The sequence below is a fragment of the Microcaecilia unicolor genome, chromosome 6 (genome assembly GCF_901765095.1).
Source record: "Microcaecilia unicolor chromosome 6, aMicUni1.1, whole genome shotgun sequence".
Lineage (NCBI taxonomy): Eukaryota > Metazoa > Chordata > Amphibia > Gymnophiona > Siphonopidae > Microcaecilia > Microcaecilia unicolor.
The window spans coordinates 315,962,904-315,985,951 of record NC_044036.1 but is presented as its reverse complement, the minus strand read 5'-3'; the positions used below and the strand labels follow the sequence as shown (position 1 = coordinate 315,985,951).

The 23,048-nt window shown below is 44.7% G+C and overlaps 1 protein-coding gene across 4 annotated transcripts in view; it reads right to left on the bottom strand.

Annotated features, from left to right (window-relative positions):
• Positions 1–23,048, bottom strand: part of UNC13D (unc-13 homolog D) — a 118,077-nt gene that overhangs the window by 72,627 nt on the left and 22,402 nt on the right. For 3 of the 4 annotated variants that reach the window (XM_030208244.1, XM_030208245.1, XM_030208242.1), the window contains exons 2-5: positions 12,105–12,149; positions 10,473–10,565; positions 7,507–7,614; positions 5,375–5,434 (exon numbers count right to left, since the gene is read on the bottom strand). In XM_030208244.1, the coding sequence (XP_030064104.1) occupies positions 5,375–5,434; positions 7,507–7,614; positions 10,473–10,565; positions 12,105–12,149 (306 nt within the window). Of the gene's footprint in view, positions 1–5,374; positions 5,435–7,506; positions 7,615–10,472; positions 10,566–12,104; positions 12,150–19,462; positions 19,530–23,048 lie in introns of those variants that run through there. The other variant, XM_030208243.1, reaches the window with a different exon arrangement.

The window sequence follows — 23,048 nt, the reverse complement described above, 5'->3', positions numbered from 1 at the left end:
GATAGCGGGGATGGGACGACTTCCCTATGAAGAAAGACTAAGGAGGCTAGGGCTATACAGCTTGGAGAAGAGACGGCTGAGGGGAGACGTGATAGAGGTATATAAATAATGAGTGGAGTGGAACAGGTGGATGTGAAGCGTCTGTTCACGCTTTCCAAAAATACTAGGACTAGGGGGCATGCGATGAAACTACAGTGTAGTAAATTTAAAACAAATCGGAGAAAATTTTTCTTCACCCAACGTGTAATTAAACTCTGGAATTCGTTGCCGGAGAAAGTGGTGAAGGCGGTTAGCTTAGCAGAGTTTAAAAAGGGGTTGGACGGTTTCCTAAAGGACAAGTCCATAAACCGCTACTAAATGGACTTGAGGAAAATCCACACTTCCAGGAATAACATGTATAGAATGTTTGTACGTTTGGGAAGCTTGCCAGGTGCCCTTGGCCTGGATTGGCTGCTGTCGTGGACAAGATGCTGGGCTCGATGGACCCTTGGTCTTTTCCCAGTATGGCATTACTTATGTACTTATGTCCTCTACTTGGCTCACTTTTATTACATAGAGCAGTGATTTAACCTATTGTGATGTCATAGTGGCTCATTCCACCAATAAGAGCCAACCTCATTAGTGATGTCACAATGGCTTGATTGTATAGAATGTTTGTACGTTTGGGAAGCTCGCCAGGTGCCCTTGGCCTGGATTGGCCGCTGTCGTGGACAGGATGCTGGGCTCGATGGACCCTTGGTCTTTTCCCAGTATGGCATTACTTATGTACTAGTTTTTTTTTTTTAAGACACGCGGAGAGGTACAATCGAACAGGGTGCCCAAGTTTTCCTGAAGGCATCCTCGCAGGATGTCCCCGCTAAGGGGCGGGGAAACCCGTATTATCGAAACAAGATGGGCGTCCATCTTTCGTTTCGATAATACGGGCAGGGACGCCCAAATCTCAACATTTAAGTCAACCTTAGAGATGGTCGACATAAATGTTGAGATGGTCGACCTTAGAGATGTTCGTCCCCGGTTTTCGGCGATAATGGAAACCGAGGACGCCCATCTCAAAAACGACCAAATCCAACTCATTTGGTCATGGGAGGAGCCAGCATTCTTAGTGCACTGGTCCCCCTGACATGCCAGGACACCAACCGGGCACCCTAGGGGGCACTGCAGTGGACTAACTGATGCACTAACTGAACGGAAAAAGCCCTTCCCTTACCTATCCCTTAGCGATTTGGAAAGGAACGGGCATGCATGACGGAAATCACATGCAAATGAGCTGCTCGCTGTTAGCTCATTTGCACACGATTTCCTTCCTAAGGAGGGCAGGGGCGTATCTGAACTGCGGCGGTAGGGGGGGCCAGGGCCAGAGAGGGGGGGCACATTATAGCCCCCCCCCCCGCCGCCGCCATTGCCGATCCCCCTCCCCCCAGCCGCTGCCATTGCTAACCCTCCCCCTCCGTTGCTCGCCTACCTTCGCTGGCGGGGGACCCCAACCCCCGCCAGCCGAGGTCCGCGTCCTCCTGCCGCTGCCGGTTGCCTTTGGTCCTTTCATTCTTCCATTGAAGCTGGCGCCGACGAAAAAGTTTCTTTTGAATCTGACGTCGCTGCACGTTGCACGTTGTACGTGCAGGACGTCAGACTCAGAAACAATTTCTGAGTCTGACGTCCTGCACGTACAACGTGCAGCGACGTCAGACTCAAAAGAAACTTTCGTCGGCGCCAGCTTCAATGGAAGAATTAAAGGACCAAAGGCAGCCGGCAGCGGCAGGAGGACGCGGACCTCGGCTGGCGGGGGTTGGGGTCCCCCGCCAGCGAAGGTAGGCGAGCAACGGAGGGGGAGGGTTGGCAGCGGTAGGGGGGTCCAGGGCGAAATCTGCGGGGGCCCAGGCCCCTGAGGCCCCACGCAGATACGCCCCTGAAGGAGGGGAAGCCAGTGCAGAGCAGCCAAGGCGTTACGCGTGGCTGCTCTGTACATGCCAAAGACGGCTCCATACACGCAGACAAGCTGCGTGTATAATAGCTGTCTACAACTTTTAAAAAAAATGCAAGTCCAGGTGAAAACATCCAAGTGCTCGTCAGGGATGTCTTTTTTTTAGTATGGGTGAAGGATGTCCAAGTGTTGGGCGCCTTTGCTATGCCTCCGTCCCTGTGGCGGGCAGTTGAGGATGTCCAAAATGTGGATGTTTCTGTGAGAAGGACATCCATGCTTTTTCTATCCTCTGACACCCCCTTTATTTATTTATTTATTTGGATTTTGGATCACAAATAGCAGCAGTGGAATTTGAACCAGCCACTTCTGGATTGCAAGACCAGTGCTCTAACCACTAGGCCACCACTCCACTCCACTCCCTTGAAATTTGGCTGTTCCTGTGGGGGGGGGGGGGGCAGTTCAGGACGTCCAAAATGTTTGAAAGAAGGACGTCCACGCCTTCGCTATGCCTCCGCAGACACACACACATCTCCCCCCCCCCCCCCCCCCCCCCCAGGGACTTGCATACTGCTGCAATGGACCTGAGTATGATATTTGAGGCTGGCAAGAAAAGTTTTTAAAGTTGTTTTTTTCAGGGTGGGAGGGGGGAGTCACCACTGGGGGAGTCAGAGCAGGTCATCCCCGATTCCCTCCGGTGGTCATCTGGTCAGTTCAGGCACCTTTTTGAGGCTTGGTCATAAGAAAAAATGGATCAAGTAAAGTCGACCAAGTGCTCGTCAGGGTCGCCCTTCTTTTTTCTATTATCGCTTGAGGACACCCACCTGTTAGGCATGCCCCAGTCCCGCCTTTGCTACGCTTCCGACACGCCCCCGGGAACTTTGGTCATCCCCGCGATGGGAAGCAGTTGGGGACACCCATAATCGGTTTTTGATTATGCCGATTTGGCCGACCCTGAGAGAAGGATGCCCATCTCCCTATTTGTGTCGAAAGATGGGCGACCTTCTCTTTCGAAAATAAGCCTGATAAGTACTACCTGCCCTTTTAAACCAGGTGCCCTGTTATACAATTACCTTCCATGAAGGCAGTTTCCAAAAACCCTTCACCTGGATGAATGGGCCCTTTGAAAGCTGCAAGCTGACGGTTCTTCAGTTTGTCTGCAAATCAGGTCAGAACCTATTCTTTTACTGCAGCTGCAGCTGCTCTTTGTCACTCCCTGGAAGCTGCCGCCCAGGTTGATCTAATCTGCCTAACACTTAAACCAGCCCTGCATGGAGATGAAGTGCAGTGGGAATAGATTCTGGACATTCAGATGAAATGGGTACAGACTGTACTGTGTTAAATCTGACAAATGACATCACGCACACTGCACGCCCCCCTCGGTCTATGTAATGCACGTGTAGAAAATTTTAGCCAACATGGACTAATAAAGTCACTTCTCAGTTGTGTTTTCTCAGGCACTTATATCAACATGGAAGCTTGGAGGGAGCCATGAAGTGACTTTAAAATGTTTAAAAATGAGGATTTTCACTATTTAAAACTCTAATCATAAAGCCATAGATAGAAAGAAACAAGTCTTAAGTACAAACTTCTAGAGTACATTTTTACCTTGACTAGGTAATTATTTCCACAGGTTTAGGTTTAAGTACCCCCAGCATCAAGCAAACTTTCATTGTATCTAGGGAAGAGTAATTTGTGTTGAGTTTGGCATCCCAATCATTTTGAAAAGATGGGTGTTATGATTATTGCTGCACATTAAGTGAGCTTTTAAAGCACTGCTCTAGGCAGAATGGCTGGCTGTCAGTATATGTCAAGTAATCATTAGCTTAGATGAGTTTCTAAATGCAAGTTCACATCTTATTCAGGGTGATCCTGTAATCTGGGGACAGCCTGCACAAAACAGCAAATTCTTACAAAAACAACAACATAATTTTCTTGCTGTTTTAAAACTTTCTCTTTTCAAATTTCTTTGGAGCCAGCAATATTGACGTTTGGAGGGGCATTTTCAAAAGAAACGTCTAAATCAGAATTTGGACGTTTTACAAAGATGTCCAAATTCCAAACAGGAAAGGTCATTTTCGAAAAAGATGGACGTCTATCTTTTGTGTCAAAAAATACTATGGACCTCCTATGATTTGGACGCCCTTTTTTTTTTTTTGGTCCATTTCCAAACAAAAGACTTCCAAATGCAAGATATCCAAAACAGAGGAGGAGTGGTTTAATGGTTACTAGTGCAGCAGGTTTTGATCCTGGCAACATGGGTTCAATTCCCACTGCTGCTCCTCATGACTTTGGGCAAGTCAAATGCACAAGGGGCCTTTTTGGATATGACATCTAAGTCTGAATTTGGACGTTTTTTGTAAAAGGAAAGGTCATTTTCTACAAAACAAAGTCTATCTTTTCCTTTTGAAAGTGTTGCTTGGAAAAATGTTTTGTGATTTGGGGGACTAAGGGGAGGTGATCTCTGAGTCCCTCCAGTGGTCATCTGGTCATTTGGGGCAGCTCTTGTGTGGAGTAGAGGAGTAGCCTAGTGGTTAGTACAGCAGACCTTGATCCTGGGGAAGTGGGTTCAATTCCCACTGCAGCTATTCATTATAAAAACAGGTCTAGCTCAAAACGTCTAAGTTTTAGTCTTGGATGTCTTTGTTTTGTTCCATTATTGGTGAAAGAGGTCCAAGTCTTAGGAACGCCCAAGTCCCACCTTGAACACACCCTTGGCACGCCCCCTTGAGATTTGGACGTCCAAAAGGAGGTTTTGATAATACTGATTTGGACGTTTCTGTGAGATAAACATCCAAATGCTGACTTATGTCACTTTTTGGACTTCTATCTCTTTTGAAAATGAGCCTGGTAGTGTCACAATACTTGAATCTTCCCTTCCTAGGGGCAGTGAATGTCAAAGACTGTAACTTTTAGTAAATTTCTACACCATGCACTCACCATTTTCCATGTCTGTCTCTCTGAACATTCAGGGCTACCAAGTGATCCAGTTTCTGGAGGGAGATTTTGGGGCTGCTCTGGGTTTAGAACTTACATCATCGTATGTTGCAGGGGAGCAAAATCCCTTGCTCCAACTGGGCTGCCAGACTCACATGGGAACTCTACAGAATTGACCCACACTTTCTGGGTTTCCAAGAGGTTTCCCTTGCCTGATTTAATGCACATTATATATAAGTATGTGAACATTGTGATCGCTTTCACTTGAGAGATACTCGATAAGAAACAGACAGCACATCACATCCAGGTGCATTGTGTAATATTAGCCCTTCCTTGCACCATGTGAAAAACAACATTTACATGAAAAGCTGAGATAACCCAGTACTCCTTAAAGAGAAATTGGCATCTCAGTGGATCAGAAAGACTAACGCTTTCCTCATTATCTGTATTTATGTCCCATCATACCACAAAACAGTCTCTGAAAGTTGGGCACCCAAAAAGTGATGGGATGGGATTTACCTCTAATTCTTGCACTCGTCGCAGGATAGCCTTATGTTCACTCTGCTCCATGTTGAAGGCCTGATATAGTAAAGAATTCAGAAAGACCGAGTAAGCAAAGGTCATGGGTTTCATGTTTACATTGCAGATTGGAGTGGTGTTGGGTGGAGAAGCCTCAGGTGATACCACAGGGACAGAGCTTACAAGCAATTACACTGAAGGACTGAGCTCATTTTGTGCAAGTTTCCATGCTGAAGAAGTCATGGAACCATGCTCCTCTAAAATGTTACATTAAATGTTACTTGTGTTGAAATATATATATATATATATATATATATATATATATATATATATATATATATATATATATATATATATTGATTCTAGATTCTATTCTCCACCAATTACCTATAAGCTAATAAGATTTACAATTGCAAGAATAAAGAGGAATTAAATATGATATTTGTTGAATTACATTAACCTGCACTGCAAGGTTTAAGAACATGGGCTCAGACCATATATATTTAACTTTAAAAAGGTTTATTTACAATATAGGCAATGTAATAATGTTACAAATGAGAGGCAGCTTTAAAGGATCTTGGTTACAGGAGAAATTTGCGACAAGACAACAGATCTGAATCATAAGTTAACTTACAAAGTCTTTGTTGCAGAATTGGTTACTGAAGCCTGGAGAGAAGTCTTGTCAGGATGTGGGTAATGTTCAGCAGAGAGAAGCAGGTCCCAAGAGTAGCAGATCCCTTGAGAGCGAGCTGGGCTGTTCCCAGGCTTTTTATAATGTTCCCAGGGGCACTGAGTCCTGGGCATTGTAGCCTGCAGAGGAGCATGGCAGTAGACCTTCCATGCTAATACTGTTGGCTTCCAGTCCAAAAACGTATTCTACAGTAGCTAATATACCTAATGCCTCCATAGCAGAGACAACAAGCTGAAATATGACCCAACTCAGAGGCACTACAAACTCTGTCCTTCAGCACTGAATTACAATATCTTGGGACAAAGTCCTGTAGGTAAGGTCTTCAGCAAGGGACAGAGGAGTTCTGGAGATCAGAAGTTCCCAAGTCATCATAGGTTGTGATGCCTTTTAAATAACTAACAAAAAATATGTGCATGGATTTTTGAGATTCAAAATCCTCTTCTCCAGCTCCAGAGTCACATCTGAAGAGGAAGCCTACAGCATCTTGAAAGCTCATATGCTACACATCATTTCTGTTAAGTTTCCAAAGACCCATAAGGCTACTAGAGCTCTAATACTACAGTGTGTGACAGAAGCAAAGCCAGAATTTGGTGACACTCAGTGTATCACAGAGGAAGCTTCAATGGTTTGATGGTCTTGAGACAATATCTCCAATGTTGAGGTAGATTGCATGCACCTCCCCCCCCCCCCCAGCTCCCTGTATGACTAGTAGAGTAGACCAGTAATTATAAAACATCTTGTCTCAGTGGACAAATCCAGATTCACATTCATCGTTCACCAAAGAAAACAACTGATTCACTGTATAATTATTAAGATGTACCATTCCTGTCGATAAGCAAGAAACAGTAGAGTACTGGAACCTCTTGCAGATTATGTTCAAAAATATCTTTATTAAAAATTTCTTCTAGAACAACGAGGGAGACCACAAATGCAGATACAGCACCTATCACTGCATTTGTGTCTGAGAGTCTTTTGTATCTTCTTTTCTGAGTGACGATCGAGTGGAGAATTTGTCCTTTGACGACTTATCTAGGAACACGTATTGAATGACAATTTCCTAGACCCCTTGATGCAGGCTGGTTAGGCCGAAACACGAATCATGTTGGGTCTCCCTTGTTGTTCTAGAAGAAATTTTTAATAAAGATATTTTTGAACACCATCTGCGAGAGGTTCCAGTGCTCTACTGTTTCTTTATTGGTGCCTTCCCTTCGGTGGAACAATTTGCCTTCTGTTTGTGACTGTCCATTCGTGTCATTCTATCCTTAATTACATTGCATTCACATAAGTTCTGACTGTATATCTAATGCAACTTGGATTGTTGTTCAATGTTCTACTTTACTGTCTGTGAACCGCATTGAACCTGAACTTGCTTGGGATAATGTGGGATACAAATGTCATAAGTAAATAAATCCTATTCTGTGGTCCAGCACCCTGTGCTTACCTTTTGTACATACCGATACAGTTCATCCACACTGGAAACATGATTCGCTTCTGTTTTTCCTGCTCTGTGCAAGATAGTATAAAGGACTTCCTCGTACAGAAGCTCATGCTGTAGAGAGAGGAACAGGAAGTCACAAGTGATAAATCTCTCCCATCCCAAGAGGACTTAGCCAAGGTTCGCAAATAAAATTCCCAGACACATTAGCTTATCAAGTAGTACCCTCCTACTTCGATCTTTGTGCAGTCACCCCATACTTTTGTGCCTGTCAATAAGCTGCAGTCACAATATTGTTGAACTGTGGCTTCAGAACACCTGCAGGTCCTTCTTTGATTGGCTGCCTCTGCGTGTCATTTATTTGTGAGATTGCACAATGCCCCATATCACATTATGGAAGGACAAAAAAGCAGATCAATAAAAAAATGATTTTATTAAATGACAACCAAATATTCAAATCAGCCCAACACTGGCCGTGTTTCACCCAACTGGGCCGCGTCAGGGGCTATAAAACAAATGACATGACATTTAAAAACCTTTATGATAACATCACAATTAAAAATGACATAACATTTAAAAACTTTTATGTCATTTGTTTTATAGCCCCTAACGCAGTCCAGTTGGGCGAAACATGGCCAGTGTCGGGCTGATTTGAATATTTGGTTGTCATTTAATAAAATCATTTTTTTATTGATCTGCTTTTTTGTCCTTCCATCTTGGAGTTTGCAGATAGTTTGCTCTGCTATTTTCTTGGACCATATCATATTATTCCAAGAGTCAAGTGGAGCATGGAGGGGGACAAAGCCAATATGAAGCTGGGGAAGACAAAAGGGCCGCTATTCAGACCACGGGATTTAGACCGGCTAACTCCTGCGGTCAACGCTAAGCTTTGGATAGTCAATGCCGGGCCGTTTCTGGTGACTGGCATTGAATATCCGGTTTATTTTTGGCTGGTTTAAAGATAACTGGCTAAGTCAATATTCAGCACTAGCTGGCCATCTTTAAACTGGCCAAAGATATCTCACGTTCTCACGCAGCCAAATATGGCTGCTAAACTGGCTTTAAAAATTGGCAGCTAGCCGGTTTGATATAACCAGCTATCTGCTAGCTGCTAACCAGCAATATTCAGCAGGAGATAGTCAGTTATTCCCCACTGTATATCACCGAATAGCTGGCTATGTACCATTTAATCGGCCAGGTGCCATTTCTGACCGGTTAAATGGTTTTGAATATCGGAGGGAAAGAGTTCACTTTGCCCAGGCTTTGGTGATCCTTTAGAGAAAGGAAGAACAGAAGTGATGCCTGGGAATGGGCTAATTAGGCCTGCTGTCTCCCTGCAGGGATCCCATAAAGAATGACCCACTAGAGTTGACAGTAAGGCTCCCAAACCTGGCCCTGAAGGCACATCAGTGCATGCACTGCCTCCACTACATGCAAATCTATCTCATGAATATTCATTGTAGATATCCTGAAAACCTGACTGGCTGGGGTGCCTCCAGGACCAGGTTTGGGAACCTGGATAAGTAGATGGCTTGAGTGGCATAGAGAGAAGGTGATTTTTGAGTGGGCCAATGGGTGGAATGAGTGGGCATGAGGAAATATGCCCTCTGCTCCTCACTCCCTGCCCATCCTGCATTTATTTAACAAATTTATAATCTGCACCATCTACCCTGCAATCATAATCATTTCAACATAAAACAACACATACATAATAAAACCAACGTAAAACAAAATAAACTTACAAATGAACACCAGCATTATACTGCAATTAGGTCCATCTATAAGCATTAAACTGTAGCACAGGCTTAGTGAAATGAAAATGCCTTCAACTATTTCTGAAAGAGAAGGAAATATGATTCACTTCTGTTTCCTCCTCCCCCTCCAAACTAAAAAATGAACACCTTGGCTGGTGGGGATCCCAAGCCCTGCCAGATGAAGACATCCTCAGCCCAAATCCCTCGGCCATCAGTACACCAGCACTGGCATCCCGTGCATGCTCAACTCTCACACATGATCTGAGCACACGTGAGAGTTGAATGTGTGTGGCGTCCTGGCATCAACTGCTACCGATTTCCGTGTTCTTTGGACAGTCAGTCTGGGGGTTCAGGCTGAGGATGTCTTGAGCTAGCTGGCTTGGGAATCCCTAGTAGCTACAGTGATGGTGCACTGGGTGGTGGGTGGGCCTAAGCCAAAAGTAAATAGGCCCACCTGTGGCTATGCCTCTGCTTGTGGATTACAGCTAAACCCAAGTTCTCTGTTTCCAGCATTTAACTCTTGAATCTCTGATCTCATCACCACACCCCGGAGATGGAAGGGACATCCCTTTGTACACCTTAGCTGAACTCTGCGTGTTCATTATCATCTACTGTATATGTTCATGCGTGTATATTATTCAGCCTATTTATTAGTATAAATATATACCCTCGAGGGTTATAGTGAGCACACTGGGAACTTAAAGGTATACCAGGCCTTGGTACCAGTAAATGTATGGTTCCACATTATTTATAATTTATTGCCCTATGGGCATTGCATATAGACATTCATACGAGTCTATGCTTAACCTTTTATATGCAGCTCTCTCACTGAAATCCTGATTCCTGAAATACACATTCACCTCAGCATTGGTTCACAGGTAAAGGAATAGGGTGCCCTATTAGATTACTGATTTCAGGGAGAGCTCCTCTCAGAGGCCTAGCACAGAGGTGGAGTCCACCATTATAGGCCACACCCCTGAGTGGGGCTACAGTCATAATTCATGAATAGACTCCCTTTACAGAAGTTCTGCTCTAACTTTAAAGCAGAAATTCTAGTTACATAATTGTGTCATTAATTATGACAGAGCTTATTAGGAATTACCCTTTTAGCCTGCTTTCCAAAAGGAAGAACGCTTATGAGATAAGCAGCCCTGTTTTAGACACTACACAGTATACACAGAGGTGGAAGACTTGTCTGGAGTTTCATTTGCCCCTCACCTGTATGGAAGATGAAACCTCCTGAGATGGACTCGAGTCTTTGCTAGAATTCTGATGAACAGCTCGTGATGGGGCCGTTCGCCTGTACCTAGCCTGCAAAGAGAAAGAAAGCACAAACATCAAGAAAATGCCTGGAGCTCATCGTGCTCTAAGGGGTCCTTTTACAAAGGCACGCTAGCGTTTTTAGCATACGCTAAAAATAAGCACACGCTAAATGCTAGAGACACCATAGGAATATACGGGTGTCTCTAGTGTTTAGCACGTGCTAAAAACACTAGTGCGCCTTTGTAAAAGACTCCCTAAGTGAACTAGTCCAATTATTTTGTAGCAGGGGAGTAGCCAGTATGGGGCCACGGGGGCCTGGGCCCCCGTAGATTTGCCCCTGGACCCCCCTGACGACGACCTGACGACCCCCCCTCCCGCTGCCGCCTACCTTTGCTGGCGGGGGACCAACCGCCAGCAGAGCCGAGGTCCTCTTCTTCCCAAACCCGTGCAAGGCTTCGTTCTACGTCAGACTAAAATGAAGCCTTGCGCGGGATTGGGAAGAAGAGGACCTCGGCTCGGCTGGCGGGGGTTGGGGTCCCCCGCCAGCAAAGGTAGGTGGCAGCGGGAGGGGGGTCGTCGGGTCGTCGGCAGGGGGGGGTCGGCAATGGCGGGGGGGGTCAAAGTTGGTGGTGGGGGGTTAGCAATGGCGGGGGGGTTGGCAGTGCCGGGGGGGGGCTAAAATGTGCCCCTTACCTCGGGCTCTGGACCCCCCTCCCGCCGAAGTCTGGCTACGCCCCTGTTTTGTAGGATAGTTTCAGGGGGAAATGATTCCAACCTAGCAGTTTATTTGCATCGCAAACATTCTGGGACTCTGATAGTAATAAAATCCCCAAATGCTGTGAGAAATCAAAACTGGTTTCTGGCAGAAAATGGTATGTAGGAGATTGAGAGATGTTAGAAATTGGCATGTTTCTGTTCCAAAAAAGAAGGTTGTAAAAGCACCCAGTGTGCCTGAATGTAACTCATTTTGTGCTACTACTGAAAGAGATGAGCAAAATTCAAAATAAATAAGTACAGATCTATATCAGCTTTCAGTCTGTCATATTTGAAAGGACAAATTGCTTAATAGACCTGGCCTGAACACTGAGATCTCAGAATAAAATACAGCTTTTTCCCTGGTATAGTTTTGTATTGAAATTTGCTGTTTATGATTTTATGGAGGGGGGTGCCTTTGGGAGCGAGGATGGTGTGTACTAAAGGCGCCCCCCATGCGTGGAAGTAAGAGGAGGACATGCAGTGAAAGCCTCCGGCCAGTGTAAGGGAAAAGAAGAGGGTGTGTGTGCTGTAAAGGGCACCCACCCACCCAGACATAAAAGGAAGAAGAGGGTATGCAGTGCCAGGCTTCCCACGTGTGTGAGAGTGAGGAGGGTGTGCACTGCAATCTCCCTGTGCTTTGAAAGTACACACCATCCTCGCTCTTACACGTTGGGGGGGGGACTTTCACTACATGCATACCTTGCTCCCATATATGGGGGGGGGGGTGGCACTCACTGTGCACTCTTTTCTTACTTACACACCAAAAGGGGGTTTTGAAAGTTTGATATTCATAGCTTTTACCATCAGAAATAAAACAGATGTAGCCATTACCTCTCGCCTGGTAAAACGGTGACCAGCAGATGAAGGTGGTTCCATCTGGTGACAGAAAACAAGACAAAGAAAGACTATGACATTTTGGACTCTTGGGAGCTTCTCTTGCTAAGGTACTGTGCACTCCTCCCAGGACGGGCCTGTTTGTCACACCTGCACCAGGCGCAGAAAGTTTTAAAGCAAGCCAGGCTGCAGATTGTAACCTGTGGAGTCTCATATGCGGCAGAACAGCTGCTGGGACTTAGGGTGCTAGAAATTTCAAGGGGATGTTTCAAGCAGTCCACATGGTTACACAGAGTGTGGATGTGTCACTTATCCTTTATAGAATACTAGTGTAACAGGGTATATATGTGAGTATGCACCAAAGTGCAAGCACTTATGTCAACCATAGAGCTGAATGCCTAAGTTCCAGTGTTCTACAAGTAATGTGTGCGACAGTTGCTCCGCCCAGAGTCTGCAAATTGCACACTCACCTGTAACTAGTGTGCAAAGGTCAGAGTTATCCTCTTGTCCCCGGATTCTATATAAAGCGCGGCGAGTAGCATGCATTAATTTGTGTGTGCGGCCAATTTATGTGTTCTTCTCAATTGAGTAATGAGCCAATTAGTCACGATACTTGGCCGATAATCAATTATCATTATTAATTGCCAATAATTGGAATTTGCATGCACTTTTTATTTATTTATTTATTGAATTTGTATCCCACATTTTCCCACCTATTTGCAGGCTCAATGTGGCTTACATGGTACCGTAGTGGCGATCGCCAATTCCGGTAAGAGGAATACAGAGTGGTCTTGCGTTAGAGTTCATAAGTGACAGAGCGGATTGGGTGTTCAGTGAAAAAGAGTTGATTTTAGTCCTGTTCTGGTTTGAGTTTCGATTGTGTTGCAGGGTTCAGATGTTTAGGTTGGATCCTTCTGGTATGCCTTTTTGAACAGGTTGGTTTTTAGTGATTTCCGGAAGTTTGTTATTGTTATAATAACTATGGAAGTGCATTCCATAGTTGTGTGCTTATATAAGAGAAGCTGGATGCATATGTTGATTTATATTTTAGTCCTTTGCAGCTGGGGTAATGTAGATTTAGGTGTGAGCGTGTAGACCTTTTTGTGTTCCTGGTTGGTAAGTCTATAAGGTCTGCCATGTATTGTGGGGCCTCGCCATGAATAATTTTATGTACCAGGGTGCAGATTTTGAACGTAATTCGCTCTTTGATTGGGAGCCAATGTAGTTTTTCTCGTAAGGGTTTGGCACTTTCGTATTTCGTTTTTCCAAATATAAGTCTGGCCGCGGTGTTTTGGGCAGTTTGGAGTTTCTTAATGATTTGTTTTTTGCATCCGGCATAAATTGCATTGCAGTAGTCTAGGTGGCTTAAAACCATTGATTGTACCAGGCTGCGGAATATTTCCCTCAGGGGAAAAAAGGTTTTACTCGTTTGAGTTTCCACATTGAGTGGAGAGGTGTGGTAGCCGTGTTAGTCCACTCTTAAAGGTTATCAATAGAAATCAAACAAAATAAAACATGGAAAAGAAAATAAGATTATGTCCAATAAAAAAGGTATCACTTAATACATTTCTTGATTAACTTTCGAAGGTTGCCCTTCTTCGTCAGATCGGAAATAAGCAAATGTGTTAGCAGATAGTATATATAAGAGAAACATCAAAGCATTACTTTGACAGTCTGACAGAGTGGGAGGGTGGGGGTATGCATGGGGACATCAAAGCATTTCATTGATCTGGGTTTTCTAACCCATTATAAACCATAAAGCTGTATTTCTCTGTTTATTACCCTCCTCTCACCTACCAACACCCATTCTGTTAGAATATCAATGAAATGCTTTGATGTCCCCATGCATACCCCCACCCTCCCACTCTGTCAGACTGTCAAAGTAATGCTTTGATGTTTCTCTTATATATACTATCTGCTACCACATTTGCTTATTTCTGATCTGACAAAGAAGGGCAACCTTGGAAAGCTAATCAAGAAATGTATTAAGTTATGTCCAATAAAAAAGGTTATCATCTTATTTTCTTTTCCATGTTTTATTTTGTTTGATTTCTATTGATACACATTGAGTGGAACATTTTCTTAGTTGTATTTTTATTCTAAAAAGAGGAGTGTGTCAATTCCAACGCACATAGCTGAAAAGGAGGAGTGTAGGCATGTTAAGATGTCAATCACATGGATGCACATTGTTAAAAAATTTGGGGAAATGTGCGTGCATTTAGGCGTGGCTATTTACACCAGGTTTTCAGTGACGTAAATGGCTGTACCCAACTGTACGCACGTTCCCCTGGCCTATGCGCTATTCTTTAAATTATGTCTTACTGTAGACATGGTTTATAGAATAGCGCTATTAGCATTATTCCGATTCACCTACATTTAGGATGCCTTATATAGGATCTGGCCCTTAGTGTGCATCCTTGATGCTATTTTACAAAAAGAAAATATGTGGGCTATTTAAGATATGCCTAGGTAGCTTCTCTTTAAAAATTAGAAAAAAAAAAGAGAATACAGCATATTACAAGTGAGTGAGGGGTCACAGAGAATAATATTAAAATGGCATGCATACTTCTGCAAATGTCACGTCCATGCATTATTTTCCTTCTGACCTAAACATGTCTCCAGGAATTCTTCGCCGTCCTGCTAAAAACACGTAGGCTATGGAAACCCAGGAGCACTTTCAGGTAGGCTGAAGGCATTCTATGCTCATGAATCCAGTTTAATGCAACTAGGTTGCTCTGAAAATAAAAGGGCAATTTTCAAACTGGCCGTATCATGGCTGCAAAGTCCTTTACCAGCAGCCTTTACACCAAAGCTTCAAAGTGAAAGTAGACAGATGTTTTCACTTTTAACCTTCCTACTGGTACAAAGTACCTGCACACACTGCCCCCTTTGTCTACTTGAAAATTTAATATATGAGGACATGAAAGTGCATCAATCCTAATTATGATTTTAATTCTTAATTTATAATGTTTTTATGGATGATTGTGAATCTCGTTGATTGAGTTCATTTCCTGTTATGTTTATCATGTAAACTGTACACTGCTTTGACCCCTACAAAGTAAAGGCAGTATATCAAGTCCCATCTATGCATGCAGCACTCCCCCCTCCCCCTGCACCATTCAGCATTGCCAATGTATCTCTGTCTCCCCAATGCAAATTGTCCTGTTTCTTTCTCTTCTCCATCTAGCATGTTCTCATCTCCCCCCCCCCCCCCCCATGCAGTACTGCCTTTCTCTCTCTTCTGCCCACCAAGCAGCATTGCTTGTGTGGGTGTCTCTCTCCCCATGCCATCCTACATTGCCCAGCTTGTCCGTCTCTCCTTCCCTCCCTCCCAATTCAGCATTGCCCCTGCTTCTTCCCCTCACCAATTGTGCTCTTGTCTCTCTTTTTGCCCCCGCCTGCTCCTGTCTCTCTCTTTCTCTCTGCCCCCCACACTGCTCCCATCTCTCTTCCCCTTGAGCCACCCACCTGCAGTTGGCAGTTTTTGTTCCTTTCTTCCTTACCATCTCTGCCAGTCCTGTGGTAATAATTACACCACAAAGCTGCATGAGACCACAGCTCTGTGTACACTGTGGCTGCTTTTTCCAGGCAGTACCTGCCTCCCCTGATAGAACTTCCTTTTTTGAAGGAGGCAGAGCAGGCCCAGAAGCAGCAGCCCCAGTGTGCACAGAGTTGTGGTCCCACGCAGCTCTGCTGTGTAATAAATACTGTGGGCCTTGCATAGATGGTAAGAAGGAAAGGGAAATGGGACTTGATATACCACCTTTCTGTGGTATTTTGCAACTACATTCAAAGTGGTTTAATATATATACAGGTACTTATTTTGTACCTGGGGCAATGGAGGTTTAAGTGACTTGCCCACAGTCACAAGGAGCTGCAGCGGGAATTGAACTCAGTTCCCCAGGATCAAAGTCCACTGCACTAACCGCTAGGCTACTCCTCCACAAAATCTGTGGAATGCCAGCAGGCAGCTTGGGGGGGGGGGGGGGAAGAGAAAGAAAGAGGCAATGCCGGAAAGGCAGCAGCGGGGAAGTTGCAGTTTGGGTTGGGGAGGCTTATCCTCTCCAAGCCTCTTATACCGGGTGCCTATGCTTTGCTGGCATGGATGCCCAAACCCTGCAAAAGAGATCTGCTGCCCAAGCTGACTGAGCAATGAGGAAGTCAGTAACATGCTTCAAACACCAACACTGGCACTCCAGCGCCTGCTCAGTTCATGCATATGAACTGAGCATGCGCTGGATCACCTGCATCGGTGACTGAAGCATGCTGCTGACTTCCTCACTATTCAGGCGAGGAAGTCAGCAGCAGACCTCTTTGACTGGTGGGGTTTGGGCATCTCTGCAAGCAAGGATATGATTTTTAAATGTGGGGGGGGGGGGGGGGGGGGGGGGAGAAGAGCTGAGAGGAAATTAAATACATAAGTGCATAAGTATTGCCATACTAGGACAGACCGAACGTCCATCATGCCCAGCATCCTATTTCCAACAGTGGCCAAAGCAGGTTACAAGTACCTGGCAAGATCCTAAAACAGTACAATTACAGGGGCGTAGCCAGACACCCAATTTTGGGTGGGCCTGGGCCCAAGATGGGTGGGCAGAAGAACCCCACTTCATCCCACAGATGATGTGGTCTCTCCTTCTCTCACCTGCATGCCATATGGTTTCTCAAATATCCTCCCTCTCCTGCATACCTTTTAAATAGCAGATTTTCACCAGCAACGGGCAACAACTAATACACACTGCTGATGTTGGCTCCATACCCTTCCCTCTGATGCAATTTCCTGTTACCGCCTAGGCAAGAATACATCAGAGCGAAGGCTGTGTGGCCGGTGCGAGCAGTATGCATCAGTCACTGCTCACTACAAGCGAAGATCTGCTATTTACAAGGTATGCAGGAGGGACAGTTGTTGGGAGTTTTCGGCTGGTGGGACTTGGGGATCCCTGCCAGCCACATTATAGCTATGCTGGTACTGGGTGGGCCTGAACCCAAAGTGGGTGGGCCTGGGCCCACCTAAGCCCACCCCTGGCTACGCCACTGGTACAATACATTTTATGCGGCTTATTCTAGAAATAAGCAGTGGATTTTCCCCAAGCCCATTTTAATAATGGTCTATGGACTTTTCCTTTGGGAAGCCATCCAAACCTTTTATAAACCCCACTAAACTAACTCCTTTTACTACATTCTCTAGCAACGAAGTCCAGAGTTTAATTACACGTTGAGTGAAGAAATATTTTCGCCGATTCGTTTTAAATTTGCTACTTTGTAGCTTCGTTGTGTGCCCCTTAGTCCTAGTATTTTTGGAAAGAGTAAACAAGAGATTCACATCTACCCATTCCACTCAACTAATTATTTTATAGACCTTTATCATATCCATCCCTGGGCCTCCCCCTCCCTAAAAATGGGCTTCTGGCTATGCCCCTGATGTACACTCCCTGCAGAACAGAAAACAGCATAACGCAAATAAACATATAAATCCTGCTTTTTTTGTGCACTTACATGTGCAAGATGCACATGTAAACTACATACACCCAGTTATATAACTTCCTTTCACAATTGTAACCCTTCGGGGACAGGAAAATACCTACTGTAACTTGGCTTGAGCTACAACTGACAAAAGGGCATGAGCTAAATCCAAAGCCTTTTACCCTCTTTAAAATATCTGAATATTTATTTACATTTGAGTATGTCTCTCTTGGGAAACTCAAGGCAGGCGCCATCATATTCAAATGTGAAAACAGGTAAATGAGTTTAGTACCACATAGAACTATAATAGGACAGAAAACCCGTCCATTTCCCTTAGTTCTTCAAATACCCTCATTCAAAAGCCAGGGTGAACAGCCTCTGGCACAGTGTTCGTTGTTTAACCATTCTCGGGTCCTGTGGTGTAGCATTCCAAAGCAAATGCCCCGTGTGTGAAAAGGTCAGAATAATAACTGATTCTAAAGCTAATAAGAACATACGAATAGCCATAATGAGTCAGACCAATGGTCCATCTAGCCCAGTATCCTGCTTCCAGCAGTGGCCAATCCAGGTCACAAATACTTGGCAGAAACCCAGTTAGTAGCAACATTCCATGCCACCAATCCTAGGGCAAGCAGTGGTTTCCCCCATGTCCATCTCAATAACAGACTATAGACTTTTCCTCCAGGAACGTGTTCAAACCTTTTTAAAATCCAGATACGTTAACAGCTGTTACTAAATCCTCCAGAAACAAGTTCCAGAGTTTAACTGAGTGAAAAAATATTTCCTCATATTTATTTTAGTATTTCTATGTAATTTCATTGAGTGTCCCCTAGTATTTGTACTTTTTGAAAGAGTAAAAAACCGATTCACTTTTACCCGTTCTACATCACTCAGGATTTTGTAGACCTCAATCATATCCCCCCTCAGACGTCTCTTTTCCTAGCTGAAGAGTCCTAACCTCTTTAGCCTTTCCTCATACGAGAGGAGTTCCATCCCCTTTATCATTTTGGTCGCTCTTCTTTGAACCTTTTCTAATTCCACTATATCTTTTTGAGATACGGCGACCAGAACGGAACGCAATACTCAAGGCTTGACATCAAATAGTGTATAGTGATGAAAAGTTGAACTGGGATTAAATCATCCGTTTATGATTTAACCAACCATAAACAGCCGCTGACCGGTTAAATCGCTTGCTTGGGGCTTATCCACCAATTTTCAGCAACACGTAACCAGTTATCGCTGCTGAAATTTAGTGGTTAGCGCCTACATCAAAGCCAGCTATTTTAGGGGCATTCCGGAGGCAGAGCCAGCTCTTGGCTAGTTAAGAGCCAGTATTCAGCACTTAACCAGCCAGGGTAACCGCATAAAAAACACAGTCCTATCTTTATGCGGCAACCATTGGCCAGTGAAGTTCTGAATATCGACTTAACCAGTTATGTGTCAGTCAGAGCAGCATAAAGGATATTCAGTGTCGAAGCCCGGACATGGCCCAGCACTGAATATCCGGGAATAATGCTGATGGCAGTCAAAAGCGCACCGCTGCCGCCAGCTGAATATTCACCACCTTAAAAACTATCAACTGTCTTGGTGGTGTTTTGCCTCCTCTGGTTCTTAATCCTAAATCTCACTATGGACAGCTGCAGCAGATTGTGACCCACCCAGGCCAGGCCTGTAGTTTCACAGCCTGCTGAGCCAGAGATGAGCCCCACTATGACCTCTCTGTGCTCTCACTACACCATCCACTAAAGCAACACTTCCCCCCTCCATTCAGTAATGGAGCCTAGTCAGCACTCCATCTCTGACACCCCCCCCCCCCAGCTCTACCATTCTGAGTGCTTGAGCTGGGGCAAACAGATATTTGCGCTCCCCAGTCGTGAGTCCCCAAAACTTACCTCTTCTTCCATTGCAAGATTAGCCTTTGCTCGCAGCTGTCTCCTGTACTAAAGCTCCAGCTTCAAAAACAAAATTATGCCAGACACAACAAGATAGGAAGACAGACAGGTTCTCACATGCACATGCGCTGCTGGGACACTTCCTGACAAGTTTCTGGAGCTGATGGAGGTGCTGCTTTAAGCACGGCTGCCTACGTCCAAGAGGCTTTACCACGTTCTTACATGGCCTCTTCTCTTTGTAGCCCTGGGTGACTCGAATGGGGTCAAATGACCCGCACACTGCTGAAAGCTGCAAGCAGGAATTTATTTTATTGAAGGAATAGAGCAACAAAGAGTATCAGTAACCCAAAATTCACATCAAAGGTTAGAAATACCTGAGAAAGCAGTTTTTGATAACATCTTAAACAGTATTCCTTTTTAGAACGCCCTCTCTCACTTCATTCCAGTCGTCCCCACCCCCCCCATCCCAGTTCAATCCCCAAAGAGAGAAAAACATTATTCTATTATTTACAATTCATAAGTACATAAGTACATAAGTAATGCCATACTGGGAAAAGACCAAGGGTCCATCGAGCCCAGCATCCTGTCCACGACAGCGGCCAATCCAGGCCAGGGGCACCTGGCAAGCTTCCCAAACGTACACACATTCTATACATGTTATTCCCAGAATTGTGGATTTTTCCCAAGTCCATTTACTGGCTCATTGATTATCAAACTCCATACTGTCGCAGGCAGGGTCCGAATGTAAATTTCCCAGACGGTCCAGAACAGTTGTTTTCTTTTTAGAGTGAATCAGGCATCCCTGACCTCACACTGCATCAGGGGTGTAGCCAGACAGCAGATTTTGGGTGGGCCTAGTCAAGAAGTGGTGGGCACCAAGTGTTCTCCTCCCCCCCCCCCCCCCCCAATGTGATGAGGCCAGTATCAGCAGCTTAGGCAGCTTAGACTGCTGAAGTGGAAAGCAGTGTTTTCAGCACCATCAGGGGGAGGTCTTCAGCTGGCGGACCTTGGGATCCCCACTAGCTAGCACTAAATATGTGCTGCTGTTGGGTGGGCCTGAGCCCTAAGTGGATGGGCCAAGGCCCACCCAGGCCTACCTGTGGCTACGCCACTGCACTGCACGAGAGAGAAAAAGACATTCCTCCAGTGCCAATGAGAAGAGGGGGGGGGGGGGGGGGTCCCATGTCCAGCATTACAAAATACGTTGTTTTGCTTAAGAGCAGTCTCTCCCCCCTGTGTAAAGGTCCATACAGGTCAGTGCGGTCCAACTTTAGCTCTAAAAGGGACACTGTTATATGTTTCCCCAACAGGGCTTCCAGATAGCGGAGGACTGACACCCAGCAATGTATTTTCGGGCAGGACCACAAAACATGGGAAAATGTAGTTCCCCTTTCTATTTAGAACTTAATTAGCTCCTGTTAGAAGCAAGAGTACAATTTAAGCTACATACTGTAATTTTGAAAAAATGTTTAGGGGGAATTGCCTGCCACAATGTTTTTTCAGTAATTAAATAGAATTTAATTTTGTCACTTATATAGGCTGTTACTTATCAAAATTTGTTTATTTCTGATCTGACAAAGAAGGGCTACCTTCAAAAGCTAATCAAAAAATGTATGAAGTTAGTCCAATAAAAAAGGTATCATCTTATTTTCTTTTCTCTGTTTTATTTTATTCCATTTCTATTGATTACCTTTTAAAGTGGACTAACCTCTCTACTCAGTAATTAAATAGAAATAAGTTTCATAACACCAGAAATCAAATGTTACTTATTTTCCTAATGTAACCTTAGTGGAAACTTAAAAGAGTAAAACCTTTCTTCCCGAGATACATCTTCCGTACCCTGGTACAATCAATGGTAATAAGTCATCTGGACTACTGCAATGCACTATATGCCGGGTGCAAAGAACAGACAATCAAAAAACTCCAAACTGACCAGAATACAGCCGCCAGACTCGTATTTGGAAAAACCAAATATGAAAGCGCAAAACCCCTAAGAGAGAAACTTCACTGGCTTCCACTCAAGGAGCGCATTGCGTTCAAGATCTGCACGATTGTACACAAAATCATTCATGCAGACGCCCCAATCTATATGCTAAACCTTGTGGACCTACCTCCCAGAAATGCCACAAGATCATCCCGCAAATTTCTCAACCTGCACTACCCCAGCTGCAAAGGACTTAAATACAAGCTGATGCACACCACTACCTTCTCTTACAAGAGCACGCAGATATGGAATACATTACCTACAGACCTGAAAGCAATCAAAGAAACAACTATGTTTCGAAAATCTCTGAAAACATTCTTCTTCAACAAGGCCTACAATGAAAACCTATAACTTCACTAAGTCCACTCAACTATGAACGCACACCTTCTATAACTACCTTAACAACTCTCTTACTTCTTCCCTCTCCGCTTCCTTAATCACTACACATAGCTAACTGTATCTGATATCCAGCTATGACAATGTTATCAAAGCTATGTAAGCCACATTGAGCCTGCAAATAAGTGGTGGAATGTGGGATACAAATGCAATAAATAAATAAATAAACCTCATTGAAAATACTTCAATCTTCGCTAATCTATCAGGCAGCTTTAGCATGGAATTCACTTTGAGTTTCTATAAGACTAACAAATGATTATCTCTTTTTTTAGGAGATTATTGAAAACTTTCTTATTTTGGAAATTTTTAAACTTTTAATTTTTATGACTTGATTTGGTTATATTTAATGTAATTCCTGGAGTATGCTCTGGTTTCCTCTATGTAACCCACATTGAATTTTTTGTATATGGGGGTAATATGGCCGCCGAGACCTCCTGTGGCAGTCATCTTAAAGCAGCAGCGCCAATGGGCAGAGCAGCGGGCAGGAAAGAATGGGATTCTTTCCTGCCCCCAAAGAGGCCACTAGACCACCAGAGCTTATTAAGGTAGGTCTGGGGAGGGCCTACTGATGCTTGGGGGGACAGCGGTGGCAGCCTGCGGGAATCCTTCTCCATCAAGGAGGGGGGGTATGTGGGGCCGCATCTTCTGCTGGAGGGGTGGGGGGCAGGCACGACTTTTCGGTTTCTGCTTCGGGTCCAGCCAAAACTGAGATGTAGATTTCAGCCGGAACCAAAACCACCGGTTTCGATCAGCCTCTACTCCACATTGCTACACTTAAGACAGATTCCACTTCCAGTAAGAGCACACCCACCTCTGTGGGCCTGGTGGAAATGAAAACAGTAACAGAATTCAAACATGCGTGGGATAAACATAAAGGAATCCTGTACAGAAGGAATGGATCCTCAGGAGCTTAGCCAAGATTGGGTGGCAGAGCCGGTGGTGGGATGCGGGGCTGGTGGTTGGGAGGCGGGGATAGTGCTGGGCAGACTTATACGGTCTATGCCAGAACCGGTGGTGGGAGGCAGGGATAGTGCTGGGCAAACGTATACGGTCTGTGCCCTGAAGAGGACAGGTACAAATCAAGGTAGGGTATACACAAAAAGTAGCACATATGAGTTTATCTTGTTGGGCAGACTGGATGGACCGTGCAGGTCTTTTTCTGCCGTCATCTACTATGTTACTTGTGAAAAGTATGCTCTTGTAATA